This window comes from Bubalus bubalis, chromosome 16 (assembly GCF_019923935.1).
Source record: "Bubalus bubalis isolate 160015118507 breed Murrah chromosome 16, NDDB_SH_1, whole genome shotgun sequence".
NCBI lineage: Eukaryota > Metazoa > Chordata > Mammalia > Artiodactyla > Bovidae > Bubalus > Bubalus bubalis.
This window is the reverse complement of record NC_059172.1, coordinates 3,050,523-3,065,568: the sequence shown is the minus strand read 5'-3', so window position 1 is coordinate 3,065,568 and position 15,046 is coordinate 3,050,523. Positions and strand designations below refer to the sequence as shown.

The following is a 15,046-nucleotide window of genomic DNA, read 5'->3' as shown; positions in this document are numbered from 1 at the left end:
GACTAGGAAACAATCCAAGCTTCAAATCAAAATCTTGCACCCGTAACAAAGTTTACTTAACCCCAGAGTTAAGCTGTACACTTGCTCTGGGACTGATCCGTGGGTCCCAGGAGCGAAGTTCTGGGAAGCAGTCCTGATGGACACCGTTCAAGCTGGCGCCGCGGTTACAGAAACGCCTGCGTGAAGACTTGTTTTCACAGCGACCCGGCCCCCAGCCAGGTGGATGGGCGCGGCGCCCCGTACTTCCCCGCCTCTGCGCGCAGCGCGGCTTCGCCCGAGGCCCCGCCTCCAGACCACGTGTGCGCCCTGCGCCACGCTTGCCGCAGCTTAAGAGGTTTCGCATCGGGAGCTGAGTTCCTGGGCTGCGGTTCGGCGCTCGGAGCCGGTCTGGCCTGTGCCCGCGGCGGTGCCCTGTCCCCAACCGGGCCCCAGGCGCCATGGCGTCGCGCGGGAGGAAGCGGAAGGCCGAGGCGGCGCTGGCCGCTGCGGCCGAGAAGCGGGAGAAGCCGGCCGGCGGCCAGGAAGGGGGAGTGGAGGGGCCGAGCGTCGTCATCGAGCACTGGTGAGCGGCCCGGGGCGCGGCGGGGCGCGGGCGCCGCAGGCCTGGGCCCGGCTCTGACCTCGCCCCTCTCCCCACAGCACGAGCTGACGAGTCTACGGGCGCAACGCCGCGGCCCTGAGCCAGGCGCTGCGCCTGCAGGCCCCCGAGCTGACGGTGAAGGTGAACCCCGCCAGGCCGCGGAGGGGCAGCTTCGAGGTGACGTTGCTGCGCGCCGACGGCAGCAGTGAGTGCGGGCCGGGCGCGGGCGCCAGACACGGCGGGCCTCCAGACCGCCGCCTCCCGGTGGCTTCGGGGAACGGCTGCAGGGTTCCATAGCCGCTGCGCTTCACGTGGCCTTTCTTCCCAGGCGCGGAGCTCTGGACGGGTCTTAAGAAGGGGCCCCCACGCAAACTCAAGTTTCCGGAGCCTCACGTGGTGCTGGAGGAGCTGAAGAAGTACCTTTCGTAGGGAGGTGGGGCAGAAGGCGTCTCGCTGAGGTTCGAGATGGCGAATGGCGGGGAGCGGGCTGATCTTCGTGCGGCTGCTGGCGAAGCAGCCCTTCCTGTTAAACCCCCAATCCCCGATTTCACACAGGACGTAGGTTCTCCATGACTCGCTTCTGCTCTCGGGCTTTCCTCTAGTGGGAATACCTCTTCCCCTTTTTCCTGGTGGAAAACTGAAAGTCGCCCCACCCCCCCTAAAAAAATTTCCTCTTCAGTGTGCCCTTTGCTACCTTTATGTTTCATTCCAGTGTCTCTGAGCTAAGTCGTGGAATGCCGTTGGTAATGTAAATGACTATGAGAATGCAAATTGTGTCCTTAAAGGATGCAGAGAACTGTGTCCCTTGGAGTATGGGCCGATTTTCTGTTTTCTAAAAAAACAGCTCCCTTTCCTGTAAACCCACCGATGCCCTCATTTGTGTGTGTTGATTCTCCCTGGCCAAATCTCTGTGTAGTTTCAGGTATGCCTACTGCCCTCTTGTGTTAGCAGCATGTGCTGCCGGCCCTGCGTGGTGGTGCCGGCACTCCTGGGCACAGAACCCGACCCTGTCCTTGTCCGAGTGCTGCAGACAGGGCTTTGGCATGTTGTCAGGCACTTGATGTTGAGTGAGATGGGGGCGGTGTGTGTGCACACCCCTTGAGCTGTGTCCAGTGGTGGAGGGCTGGCTAGGATTACTTGGATCCCTTCTCTAACTCTTTTCCTTTCTCCTTTTCACAGCCTCTGTCCCTGGTGATGTTGGAGCATTTATGACGGGACATGGCCAAACTTCAGTCATGTCCCTGAAGCTGTGGTTTCCTCCCCTCCGGAAACGATGGTTCAGTTGTGAGGCAGTCCTCTAGTAAGACATTGAAAAGTTCTTGGATTTGGTTTAATAAAAATTAAAGGATTTGAGTTTACATAAAGCCTGAGTCCTGAAGTAAATTTATTAATATGGGAAGGGGTGCCCTAAGCCAGTCTTATGGGATTGGTCCTCCTGTTCCTCATAGCCTGAGGTCACCAATTAACTTGGGTCTCCTATGGTCCTTATTAGAGCATGAGAAACACTTGTAAAAACTATGGGGGAAAAGGAAATAAAAGGAACTATTTTTCTCACCTCACTTCTCAGAAGTGATGGTGCAGGACATCTTCCCAGCCCCGTGGAGCTTTTGGCTACACTTCCCATGTCGGCAGTGACTAATCATACATACCAGGTACTAGGGATTAGATGCCTGCTGATCGGGGAGACTGGCTTTGGCTGTCACCTATGACTCACTAGAGTTGGTGACCACAGAGTTTATTGTTTCACTTGTCACTAACTGGAAGACAAGATTATAAAAGAAGGGGATTCGAGTTCATAATCTTCTACCAATGGAATGACTTTTGCCTGGCTCCAAAAGCCTGGGGAGGGAAGGAGCGCTTCGGGCGTGCCTGCCTCTGGTGCTGAGAGCACAGGGATGCACACTGGCCTGTCGGTGGCCTCCTCTTAGCCAGCGTGTCCCTCCCTCCCAGTCCCTGTGGCCCGCCCTCCCCGCTCTGCCACTACGTTAGTATATCTACCTCTGTTTCTGACTCTGAGGAAGGGTCAGGCCACACGGAGAGAATACCCATGGGTAGACTCCCCTCTGACAGTGAGTCTACATCAATCTCCTCTTCAGGGCTGGCAGGAAGTGGACCCACCCACTCAGAGTTGCCAGATCCCTCCTTGCCTGCCTCTGGAGCTGGGTATAATACCTCATCCATTGATAGGGACACTTCCAGGCCAGCGTCCACCCAGTTTGAACAGGGAGGCGAGAGGTCTCCATAGGACTTTTGGGGAGGGTGAAGGGAGTCCATTTGGAGAAGTTTGTCTCTCTGACCTTCCAGTGGCTGGGAGCTGCTAATTTCCAGCTCTGGAGTCCAAGAGCCTCCCACTGAAAACACCTCCCCCTCACTTACCTCGGAGGGTATGACAAGGGGGCTGAAGGGCTCAGCTGGCTCTTTGTTCTCAGAGGGCAGGACTAGGGGGCTGAAGGGCTCAGCTGGCCCTTTGTTCTCACCAAGAGGTTCCTTTTCCAGTCCTGTGAGCTCCCTGGGCCAGAGCTCCACATCCGGCAAACACCATTCTTCCCCTTCCATCCAGGTCTTGCCTGTTTCTGTCAGGTGGTAACTCGGGGTCCTGCAGCCCTCAGCCCGGGGACTCTCCAGAGACTCCATGGGCGGCTCCATGTCGGAGCCGCAGAGCATGAAATCCAGGATCTCCTCCAGCTCGCTGGTGGCGGCAGCACCGGTGATGCGGTACTCCTCAGCTTCGCAGGGCTGCCCAAGCAGGGCTGGGTTGAACGTGTAGGACTCTCTGCAGTCCATGTCCAGTCCAGGTTCCTTCCCTACCAGCTCTGGGCTGGACCCAAACTTGGACTTCTCCACCGGGTGGTCTGGGGAGCGGCCGGCAGAGAGCAAAACGTCTTGTAGCCCGGAGCACATGGGTGAGTCCTCACACAGGTTTGTTCTCGCGGATGACAGGTCCTGCTCCTTACCTGAGGATGGCTGTGTCCCCAGAGGCTCTCCTGAGTCTTTGAGTTCTGGGATTTGAGGGCTATCTTGAGAGATTCTGAGGGGAGGCTCCTGAACGACTTCCCAGCAGGTCCCGTTGACTATCTTGCGAAGCTTCACTCTCCCAACCTGCCCCTCCTCTGCAGAGTCCAGGTGAGGGGTCCTGGCTTCGGGGCTCCGCTTCTTGTTCCCAGCCGTCTTCCCAAGACCCGATGCACTTGGGCTGCTCCTGAGGGGACTAGCTCGCCCCATTTTCTGCTTGTCCTCTGGTGCTTCTTTATTTGTACTCTTCTGCCGCCACAGACGCCGGCCAGGGGCTGTGGGCACTGAGCTGGCTCCACTGAGGAGGCTGGCAGGCTTGGATGTGCAGACATCGGGAGATGGCTTTGAGCGGCTCAGCTTGATCTTTCTGGGCAGGAGTCGCTCATCTACGCAGCGGTACAAGCTGGGTGGGGAGAGTGCGACAGGACCGAGGGCAGGGTCACTCCTGTTCTCTTTGGGTGCCTGACTGTGGCTCGATGGTGAAGCACTTGATTCTTGTGGAGCTGGGCAGGCCCTGGCCTTCCTCTTGAGTAGGAGAGTGCCAGATGAGTTCTCCGGGTTCTGTTGGTGGTTCTTCTCTGGGGGCCCCTCCTCCGTCCCCAAGGACTTCAGTCTCGCTGCCTTGAGAGGACAGGGCGCCTGGGTGACAGGCAGGGGGGCTTGAGGCCGCCGGCTGGAAGCCACCACCCTGGCAGAGATTGGCGCGGGGCTGGGAGGCTGCAGGCACTCCCTGTTCAGCCTTCGACCCTGAGGGACCTTCACCAGCTTCCCACCCTCTAGCTGAAGGGATTCGAGCTCAGACACACGGAGCTGGCGGGCTGCGGAAAGCACGTCCTGGGCTTCTTCCCCAGATAGTTCCATCTCGGAGGTGTACAGGAAGTCCACCAGCTTCCTCAGGGTCCTGATCTTCAGGCCCCCGAGCTCAAGCACCACCTTCCGACCCTGGGCTGGCTTCTCCCGCTCCAGGCGCTCTGTGAAGAAGGGGCTGCAGGCTGACAGGATGCAGCAATGGGCTGGGACTGCCTCACCTGGAGGGAAACCCAAGTATTTATCTCAGGCCTACTGGCACACTCGTGGGTTAAACACAGACACTATACCTGAATGTGCTGTCCCTTCTGTTTCCCTCATGGAAGTTCAAGTAGGAGAAATTTGTTTCTTCTGCCTACCTGGAACATTCTGCCATTACCCAGCTAACTCAGTTTTTATCTTTACAGGTTTATTTTAGGCTTTCAGAAAGCCTTGCCCACCCCTCCTCCGCCATCCCGTCTGGGTTAGCTAGCTATCACAGCATTCAGCTATTGCATTGGAATTGTCCATCTCCTTCACTAAACTTCTAAGCTCCAAGGACAGGAACGGTGTCTGTCTGACTCACTGAAGAATACCCACTACTTGACACAAGGTAGGGGATCAAACATTTGCTGAATAAATGTTTTTGACTCACCCAAGAGCTTAAAAATTTGTACAGAAGCTGCTTGTGATCTAATCAAAAGATCATGAGCTTTGGATATGGATAATCAGGATAATCAGGGAAGCTTGCTTCCCTGGTGGCTCAGACAGTAAGAAATCTGCCTGCAACGCAGGAGACCCAGGTTCCATCCCTGGGTCAGGAACATGCCCTGGAGGAGGGCATGGCTACTCACTCCAGGATTCTTGCCTGGAGAATTCCATGAACAGAGGAGCCTGGTGGGCTACAGTCCATGGGGTCGCAGAGAGTCGGACACGACTGAGTGACTTTCACTTTTCAGTCAGGGCTCAGTTCTCTCCTGAAATCTCTCCACTGCATGGTATCCACTGTCCTGAGCCCCCTTCTCATTTTATGGGTACTTTCGGAGAAATTTTTCCCTTTCCCATGGCTTCCGTTAGCAAAGGCTTGCTGATGATTCCCAGATCCAACCCTGCCCCAGATACCTCTTCTGAAATACTAAGCATTCCACAGCCTGCAAGACAACATGGATGTCCCACAAGTACCTCCAATGCAAGCTTTCTAGAAAGTAAACTCACCATTCCCCACACTCCAAAACTTCCTGATTTTTACTTCAAAATAAGAACACATTCATCCAATGGCCCAGGCCTGAAAACTAGAAGTCATATTTGATTCTTCCTTTTCTCTTACTCACTGCATCTAATCAAATATTAAGTTTTCTTCAAAAAAAAAACAAACAAACTAATAACTCTTGAGTCCTTACTATGTGCCAGGCACCTAAGGCTCTTACCAGAATTAATTTTAATCTTCACTGCAACCTTGTGAGGTAGTTGTTATTACAGATGAGTAAACCGTGGCATAGACTACTACTACTAAGTCACTTCAGTCGTGTCCGACTCTGTGTGACCCCATAGACGGCATAGTCTAGTAATGTGCAAAATTAGTTAGTTAAGCATACAGTCCCATCACTTCATGGCAAATAGATGGGGAAATGGTGCCTGACTTTACTTTTTTGGGCTCCAAAATCACTGCAGATGGTGACTGCAGCCATGAAATTAAAGGACGTTTACTCCTTGGAAGCAAAGTTATGACCAACCTAGAGAGCATATTAAAAAGCAGAGACATGACTTTATCAACAAAGGTCCATCTAGTCAAGGCTATGGTTTTTCCAGTAGTCATGTATGGATGTGAGAGTTGGACTGCAAAGAAAGCTTGAGTCTTTTGAACTATGGTGTTGGAGAAGACTCTTGAGAGTCCCTTGGACTGCAAGGAGATCCAACCAGTCCACCCTAAAGGAGATCAGTCCTGAGTGTTCATTAGAAGGACTGATGTTGAAGCTGAGACTCCAATACTTTGGCCACCTGATGTGAAGAGCTGACTCATTTGAAGAGACCCTGAGGCTGGCAAAAATTGAGGTCAGGAGGAGAAAGGGACAACAGAGGATGAGATGGTTGGATGGCATCACCAACTCAATGGACATGAGTTTGGGTGAACTCCGGGAGTTGGTGATGGACAGGGAGGCCTGGTGTGCTACGGTTCATGGGGTCGCAGAGTCGGATATGACTGAGCGACTGAACTGAACTGAAGGAGCAGGGACAAGATTTGAACCCAAGGCTACCTCAGCCTATGTTCTTAACTGCAGCAAATTTTGTAAATTCTTTTTGTTGCTGTTGTTCAGTCGCTAATTTGTGTCTGACTCTCTTAATCCCATGGACTGCAGCACATCAGGCTTCCCTGTCCTTCACTATCTCCTGGAGCTTGTTCACACTCATATCCACTGAGTCTGTCATGCCATCCAACCACCTCATCCTCTGTCGTTCCCTTCTCCTCCTGCCCTCAATCTTTCCCAGCATTAGGGTCTTTTCCGATGAGTCAGCTCTTTGCATCAGGTGGCCAAAGTATTGGAGTTTCAGCTTCAGCATCAGTCCTTCCAATGAATTCAGGGTTTATCTCCTTTAGCACTCACTGGTTTGATCTCCCTGATGTCCAAGGGACTCTCAAGAGTCTTCTCCAGCACCACAATTTGAAAGCATCAATTCTTCAGTACTCTGCCTTCTTTATGGTCCAACTTTCACATTCGTATACCTCTTTAATACTTATCTTTAATAGCTCATAAACCATATATTTCTTTTCTATTCTCAATGCCTTAGTTCAGGCCACAATTCTCTTTTTCCTGGATCCCAAAACGGCCTGCTATCTGGACTCAATAACAATCTAATAATTCCCCTCATTGCCTGAGTGCTATTTCTAAACAAGTTATGACCTTCTTCTTTAAAATCTACAAGTATAATTCCAGTGTTCTGAGGACAAGAGCATCTTCTTTGGTATAACACTTCAGACCTGCTAATTTCTTTAGCCACAGCTCTGATCAATACACTTCTTACAGTCTGTGCTCTAGCCATAATGAACCACTTGCAAACCTCTGGCCCATACCTCTAAATCTCGGTACATGCTGTTTTCTCTGCCTGGGAAAATCCTTCCCCACTTCTTCCTACGTCTATTTGTTCTTCACAACTCATATAAGAGGTTATTTCCTCCAAGAAAATCTCCCTAACCCCATCTCCCAACCTCCTCAGGTCTGTGAAGTAGGTGCCTCTTTTGCACTCCTGTATCAGCCTATATCTACCCCAATATTATTTATTACACTGCCCCGTTATCTGAATGCACTGGTTACCGGAGTATCTCCCCCTATATGGTTTCCTTACAAGGATGGGCTTTATCTCCATATATACTATGTGCCCATGCTCGTACAGTATACTTTTTTGGTTTACTTTGAATAAAGGAATGAAACGCCACTCTTACTAAGAGAACCAACAGACAAGTCACTTAAATCACTGTCTCAATTTGCACATCTGTAGAACTGGAACCATACAACAACATTCTTTATATCACAAGGCTGTCGTAAAAATCAAGATGAGAAACTAAACTATACTGTATGTACTTGGTAAACTGGCGAGTGTTACACAATGTTGGTAATGAAGAAAGTGAGCTGCCAAGAGACGAAGTTACTTGCTTGGCAAGACAATAGGAACACAGGGCTTCCCTGGTGGCTCAGTGGTAAAAAACTTGCCAGCCAATGCAGGAGACACAGGTTCAGTCCCTGGTCTGGGAAGATCCCACATGCTGAGAAGCGAGTAAGCCCTACTATTAAGCCTGCGCTCTAGAGCCCAGGGCCCCGTCTACCGAAGCCCGCGCACTCGAGAGCCCATGCGCCGCAACGAGAAGCCACTGCAAGGAGCAGCCTGCGCACTGCGTGACGAGTCCCCGCTCAGCGCCACTAGAGAAAAGCCGGCGCAGCGATCAAGACCTAGCGCAGCCCAAAACGAGAAATAAAAAAGAAAGCAGAAAAGTACATAATAGGACCATTAATACTGACATTCTGCTTAGTACAACATTGAAAGTACCTAAGTGTTTCACGTATATCAAACTCAATCTTCACAATCATCCCACTACCGTATTATCCACATTTTATAGAATTTCTACACTTACGGAGCTTTATAATTAGTTCATTTTTTTTTTTAAGAGGAGTATAATCTCACTTTCACTTTTGAGAAATGTACCCGTCCTAGAAAAAGCTCTTTACCAAAAAGGACTCAAAGGCAATCATTACACACTTTCCTGGTTTTGTCCTTCACTGCCTGGCCCTAAAATCATTTTCTCTTAGTCTATCGTGAGTTTTCAATTGAGTCCCTACTAGTCTCTTACCTTCTGCCTGCAGAAGGACATCACAGAACACACCACTCTTTTGCTGGTGATAAAGCTGCAGAAAAGCTAACCGGAGGAACCGGGGATTCCTGTACAGGATTTTGGGACTGGCAGGAGAGCACATGTTGATCTCTTAACAACCTTTCTGGGTTTTCATGGATCAGATTCCTGTGGGTGAAATAACACCTTTCAGAGGCATGGTTATACCTAATTTTTTTCTTTTTATGTTTAAAATGACAGAGGAATTTTGAAAGTAAGAGACAAAAGCATGAATTGAGGAACCATAAATCCAGGGATTGTGCCCCCAAGTGTATCTTAAGAATATCCTAGTGGTTACAGGTGGGAGCTCATTGATAGCCTTAGATTTGAATCTCAGCTCTGTTACTTATTAGCTGAGCTATATAATTTCAGGCAAATGCTCTAACTTCTCTGAGTCTTACTTTTCTGATCTAGCTAGGAAATGAGAAGTATAACAGTCCTGTACTAACCTCATAAGGCTGTTTGAGAGATTTAATGAGTCAATTTCTACCAAACTGCTTAGCACTGTGAGTGCCTGGCACAGATCTAGCACTACACAAATGGAATTTTTGTTATCCTTAAACCTTCCTCATTCAAATTACCAGGGACTCAACTCCCATGGTGCTGACTACTCATATTCTTCCTGAGCACCACATTTCTGAGTTTCATGGGTATACTTCCCACATTTAACACATTTTAACAAAACACTTATTGAGTATTAAATGATCTCTAAGAAGTCACACACGCCTTATTTTCTCCAAGCTCACTCTATCACACTAACCAGCAGAGGGTGCACAGCAAAGAAGAGAAGCTGCTGGGCTTGGTGAGGTCTCCAACCGAAATAACAAGACTGCCACCCTTGGTTCATATGTTCTTGTCCAGAGGAAGCCTGTTTCCGCCTGGAAATTGGTACAGAATTTAGCCTTTAGGTTTGTCAATCTGGTTAACTATCTGGCTAACAGTGAAGCAAGGATGATTATGCTCGATTCTATCCCTTCCCAACACAAGCTGGGGATTCGGACTCCGGCTTACTACCTTTCCAGTTTTCTGCACCGAGAGCCCCACACGCTGCACAGGTGGCGTTCCTTTCCCGGCATGCAGGTTTCCGTCAGGTGGCACTGGGGCTCCAAACGGTTCACGTCAAACTATCGGGAAAGAAACGAGTGGAAAAGGTAAATTAAGAAACCGTAGGTTCAATTCCATCCCAGCCAGAGACACGGAAGTGGAGGATGGCAGCGGTTGCAAGGGCCCAAACGTAGGCCCTGGGGGAGACTTCCCGACCCACCAGCACTGGGCCTCGCCCCCAGACCCAACCTGGAATAGCTCTGGGGGAGGAGATGCTCCTGCGGTCGTCTCGGTGCTTGGGTCCTCGATCCAGCCTGCCTTGCTTCCTCCCACACTCCAGCCTGGAGCGGGGAGGCTTAGCAAAGCTGCACAAAGTCCCGAGGTCTCCTTCCCTGTCCAGAACCAAAGGAATCGGGGTTGGCGGAGCGGGGAACGCAGGGCTTCAGGGAAGGCCCTGCAAAACGGGGCGCTCCGCAAGCTCCGGGCGCCCGGGGCCCAACTCCTTTGAAGAGAGACCTCTCGGCGCGAAGGTTTCTGGGAATGGAGTGTGGGGGTCCCGGAGGCCCGAATCCAAAGCTAGCCCTCACTGTCGCCTCCGGCCGCACGGGCTTTGCAGCCGCCCCCACAATGCCCTCGTCCTGGCGCGGGCCCTGGCACACGCGTGCACCAGGGCGGTGGTGGTGGTGGGGGGCGCAGACAGCGAAAGCCTGAGGCCACGCAGCCAGCACCACACACCTCGCGCGCACCACACGCACTCACGTCTCGGATCCGACGTGCTTCCTCCTCCTCCAGCCTCGCGGGTTGACGCCGAGAGAATACGTCATCCCGCATTGGCCAAGGCCCCTCAGACAGCCAATCACAGGGCGAGGGGCGCTTTGGGCGGGAAGCTAAGTCTCGAGGGACTTGGGGGCTGGGGGCAAGAGGGCTCCCAAGGTGAGAGACAGGGGGAAGGGCCCGCCGGGGAGGGATTCTGTAGGAGCAGGCCTCATCCTTGGCACCCGATGAAAACAAATGGAAAAGAGGCTCCAAGGAGGTGGGAGGACACCTCCGGCTTCCCGTGGAGGAGGCTGCTAATGGCCTCGGTCCTGCTAAGAGCGCCCCAGACGTAATGGAGGCGAAGGCTTACGGATGGCGCCAGTCGCACCTGGTCCCACATGTCTTTCACACTAGGTGGCTCCTGAGGCCAGGAATGTTCTGGAACAAGGTTCCTGGGCTAACTCCTGATTTCAGGTTTGTCATAGACTCCACCCCAGACCCACATCTGGGAGACCTGATGACCCGAGGCGGGGGGCAGAACTCTCCATCCGGAGGGATCTCGAGTCTTGAGGTCTTTAGCGCACTTCCTGGTCGGAAACAAGCTGTTTTCAGGGGTGAGATCAAAAATTAAATGATCTAGAGATCACACATTTTGAGAGCACGCCAAGCCGCGTCGGAACCGCACAGCAGTTCTCTGCCCCGTGCGTGTTAGGACCCGGGTCCCGGCTTCAGGTAGCTGCCCGGTGTCGTCCTGCGCTGGACGGAGCCGGCCAGATCCAATGCCACCTGGGACAAAGTGTGGTGCAGTCACCCGGCCGGAGGCAGGAAGGACGGTACCTGAGACACGGGGAACCTGTCCAGGGACAAAGCGGAGAGGGCTGAATAGTACTGGGCGCTCAAGTGTGTCTTGATTGCTATCTTACATCTTTTCAAAAGGATCTGAGGTGGTTGAAATATGGGGCGGGGCATGGATTGCCAAGTCAGGTAATATTTTCCCTAGTTTGAGCTCCCTGCGCTTGAGATGGAGAAAGAAGCAGGGAACAGAACGACATTTGGGGTTGCTGTCAGACTTTGAAGAGGTAGCAGTTCGTCAAAGGACATAAAACTTAGCAGAAGGAGGACAGATTTTTAGATGCTGCCAGTGCGTCACACACACACACGCACGCGCGCACACACACGTGCTGCTGCTGCTGCTGCTAAGGCGCTTCAGTCGTGTCCGACTCTGTGCGACCCCATAGAGGGCAGCCCACCAGGCTCTGCCGTCCCCGGGATTCTCCAGGCAAGAACGCTGGAGTGGGTTGCCATTTCCTTCTCCAGCACACACACATACACACACGCATACACACACGCACGAAAGCAAGCAAGGGAAAAAGACGGAATACTTGTTTGCAGCGTCTGTTACTGTGGAAATGGAGCCTTGACTCGTCAGGTGCAGCGCCGCCGTAGGTGAATCTATGGCGTTTGTCAAGAACATATAAATACTGCATCCTCTCAGAAATATATTGTTATCAGGACTAGACTAATTTTCAAGAGGTAGAGAGGACTCACTTCTTTTGTTTGTTTGTTTGTTTGAAATGCAACAACAGTTTAGTTAAATCTTGCGTTAGTCGACTTTATAAAGGGAATGAAATATTGCCATCCTACCCAAGGCTTCAAAAATGGCAAACTTAGGATGGTAATGTGTTGCCATCAGAGCAGAGAAAGAAATAAAAATGTTTTGTTTTCCTTTGTATGAGTAGACAGTGTTTTGTTTTTGTTTTTTTTTGGAGTTGGATTTTTAAAAATTTCTTCTCTTTGGCATTTATAGTTTTAGGCTGTTTTAGAAGTAAAGTCATCACAGCACAATGCTCTGCCCTATATAATAATTTTAACATTTCTTTTTTAAGTACAGTTTTATTTCATAGTTCAGTTTATGATATCTTTTCTTTGTGTGTATGTGATGATGGTTGTGGGTGGAGAAGTTAAACTTTGAGAGTTGTAAAAATGAGTACTGAATGTAGTCTTCCATGCATTAAAAACAAAATGAAGAACAGAAAGAAAAAAGGAAAGGGGGAGAAAAGGCTCCAATAAAAACAGCCCTTTTTCTCTGAACACAGCCACTGATTTCTCTCCATTTTTACTGCTACTTCTGCAGTCAGCTCCATATCCCTGCAACTTGACTTTCAAACGGATTTCCTGCTTTCACTCTTCCCTCTACTTTAATCCATTTGTCACATAAGCAGCCAGACCTTTTCAAAATGTTGATTGGATTATGTCATTCTGCTGTTTAAAATTTCCACAGGCTTTCTTTCACCTAGAATAAAATCAAAACTCCTTTCTCTAACCTATAGATGCCTTTATACTCTGATTCCCACCTATACCTCCCTCATTTCTACCATATTCTGCTGGATCCAGTATATTTCAGCCCTTTGGCATTAGTAGTTACCATTGTTCATATTTTCTCAAGGTTGGCTGCTTCTTACCATTCAGGTTTCCCCTTAAATGTCACTTGTCCAGAGAGTTTGTCCCTGACATCCAATCTAGAACAAGCCACAAGTCCTTCTCATCAGTCTGTTTGATCTCTGCATAGTGTTCCATCTGACATCTTAATTGTTAACCTGCAATTTCCCCTGACCCAGCTAGAATGTAAACTTACTGAGAGCAGGGTACTTGTCTGTCTCATTATCCTTGACCTCTAGAAGGGCGCATGGCTTACAGTAGGTGTTCAAAATAACCCAAAAGGAACACGTCTTTTAATTTTATTTTCTATTCACTGAGTATAAACAGGTTTTCCCTCAGTGAGTGTTAATCCTTATGATTCTTTATTTGAAGATGGCTGTTTCAGATAAATTTAACAACTTTTCATCACTGAGTTAACTGTTTAAATTTGTATATAATTTTTTAAATTTATTTTTTATTGAAGGATAATTGCTTTACAGGATTTTGCTGTTTTCTGTCAAACCTCAAAAATTTGTATATAATTTTATTTTGAATGTTATCTACAAATTCATTAATGCTAAATGACTTGTCCAGGATTATTTAACTAGTAAGACAACAGACTTCATTTCATTATTCATGTGTTGCTAAATTTGATATACAAGGCTGAGCTCTGGGGATACACTAGAAAGAGAATTTTTAATGCCTTCATGGAGCTTATCTTCTTGTGGGGGAGACAGGAAAACGCACAGACACACATGCATGAAGGAAGGAAGTCAAAATATTTGCAATCTGTTAGTGATGGTGTGAAGAAAATGAGACTAATTCATCTCTAGAAAATCATAGCTTATTCTAGATAATGGCTCTCATCTAGGAACCAGTGAATCAACAAACTGGTTGATTTCTGGTGTTGTTTTCCTTTGACAATAATCTTTGGCTTTTAAACTTGCTGTACAGGACTAGGAATAGATGGACAGTAGAGGTAAAAGAGGGAGAAGGCGATGGCACCCCACTCCAGTACTCTTGCCTAGAAAAATCCCATGGACGGAGGAGTGTGGTGGGCTGCAGTCCATGGGGTCGCTAAGAGTTGGCACGACTAAGCAGCTTCACTTTCACTTTTCACTTTCATGCATTGGAGAAGGAAATGGCAACCCACTCCAGTGTTCTTGCCTGGAGGATCCCAGGGACGGGGAAGCCTAGTGGGCTGCCGTCTATGGGGTCGCACAGAGTCCGACACGACTGAAGCAACTTAGCAGCAGCAGCAGAGGTAAACGATGTGATAAGGTAATTGGAAAAGATTCTTAAGCAATGAGAGTTAAAGGCTGTTTGTTTCTTTGTCAAATGTATTCATTTCCCATTCTAGTTTGTTTAAAGCCCATCAGACAGGTGCTGTGATGTCTGTTTGGTCTTCCAGCACTTCTGAGAGAAGTTCTTTTTGGCCACATTAGGCCAAATGAGAGGGTCTATGAGTCTGTAGACCAAATACGAGGGGGTGGATAATGATCAGATAAACCTGAATGGAAGGGCACTTGCATGCTGAGGAGTGGAATTCCAGCTTAGATAGATAAGGAGGGTCAGATTATGGTGAATAAATGTTACTTTAATGTATTGGATGAATAAACATGGATCTTAAAAACAGATGAGGAGCTTGGCCTTTATCCTGACCACAGTGTAAGGTAATGGAAATAGCATGGGTTTGGAGTTAGACTGATAAGGGTTTACTCCTTAGCTGGTTGAACTCAGGCAAGTTTCTTAACCTTGCTGAGCCTTGATTTTCTCATCTGTAAAATGGTAGTAATACTGTCTCCATGGTGGTATTTTTGAAGTTAGGGATAATGAGTGCAAAGTGCCCTTACATGATGGATGCCTCATCATTGGTTGCTATTTTGGGGCAATGGTGAGCTATTGAAAATTTTTTGGCAGGGTAGATATTGATAATCATAACTTATTGAGTTTACACTGTATGCCATGTATTATTTTAAGAACTTTATATGTATTTTAATTCTCTCAACAGTCCTATGAGAGAGATATAGTTATTATCTCCATTTATAGTTAAGAAACTGAGTCACAGG

The 15,046-nt window shown here is 49.3% G+C and overlaps 2 protein-coding genes across 5 annotated transcripts; one reads left to right on the top strand and one right to left on the bottom strand.

Moving 5' to 3' along the window:
* Positions 1-276: 276 nt before the first annotated feature.
* Positions 277-1,944, top strand: SELENOH (selenoprotein H). 2 transcript variants are annotated; one of them, XR_003103848.3, is made up of 4 exons: positions 277-562; positions 640-785; positions 909-1,138; positions 1,760-1,944. XR_003103848.3 is itself a non-coding variant. In XM_006080889.4 (4 exons), exons 1-3 carry the CDS (start codon positions 438-440, stop codon positions 1,007-1,009), a joined length of 372 nt encoding a protein of 123 aa, XP_006080951.2. In that variant the 5' UTR covers positions 284-437; the 3' UTR covers positions 1,010-1,038; positions 1,760-1,944. The 2 variants fall into 2 exon arrangements, 1 of the variants encoding a protein (XP_006080951.2); XM_006080889.4 differs by having other exon boundaries at positions 284-562; positions 909-1,038.
* Positions 1,945-2,560: 616 nt separating this feature from the next.
* Positions 2,561-10,190, bottom strand: BTBD18 (BTB domain containing 18). 3 transcript variants are annotated; one of them, XM_044929092.1, is made up of 5 exons: positions 10,053-10,190; positions 9,771-9,883; positions 9,520-9,637; positions 8,721-8,888; positions 2,561-4,620 (listed from the first exon to the last, which is right to left on the bottom strand). In XM_044929092.1, exons 4-5 carry the CDS (start codon positions 8,842-8,844, stop codon positions 2,561-2,563), a joined length of 2,184 nt encoding a protein of 727 aa, XP_044785027.1. In that variant the 5' UTR covers positions 8,845-8,888; positions 9,520-9,637; positions 9,771-9,883; positions 10,053-10,190. The 3 variants fall into 3 exon arrangements, with proteins under 3 accessions (XP_044785027.1, XP_006054103.1, XP_044785026.1); XM_006054041.3 differs by having other exon boundaries at positions 9,774-9,883; XM_044929091.1 differs by lacking the exon at positions 9,520-9,637 and having other exon boundaries at positions 9,774-9,883.
* Between the last annotated feature and the right edge of the window lie 4,856 nt (positions 10,191-15,046).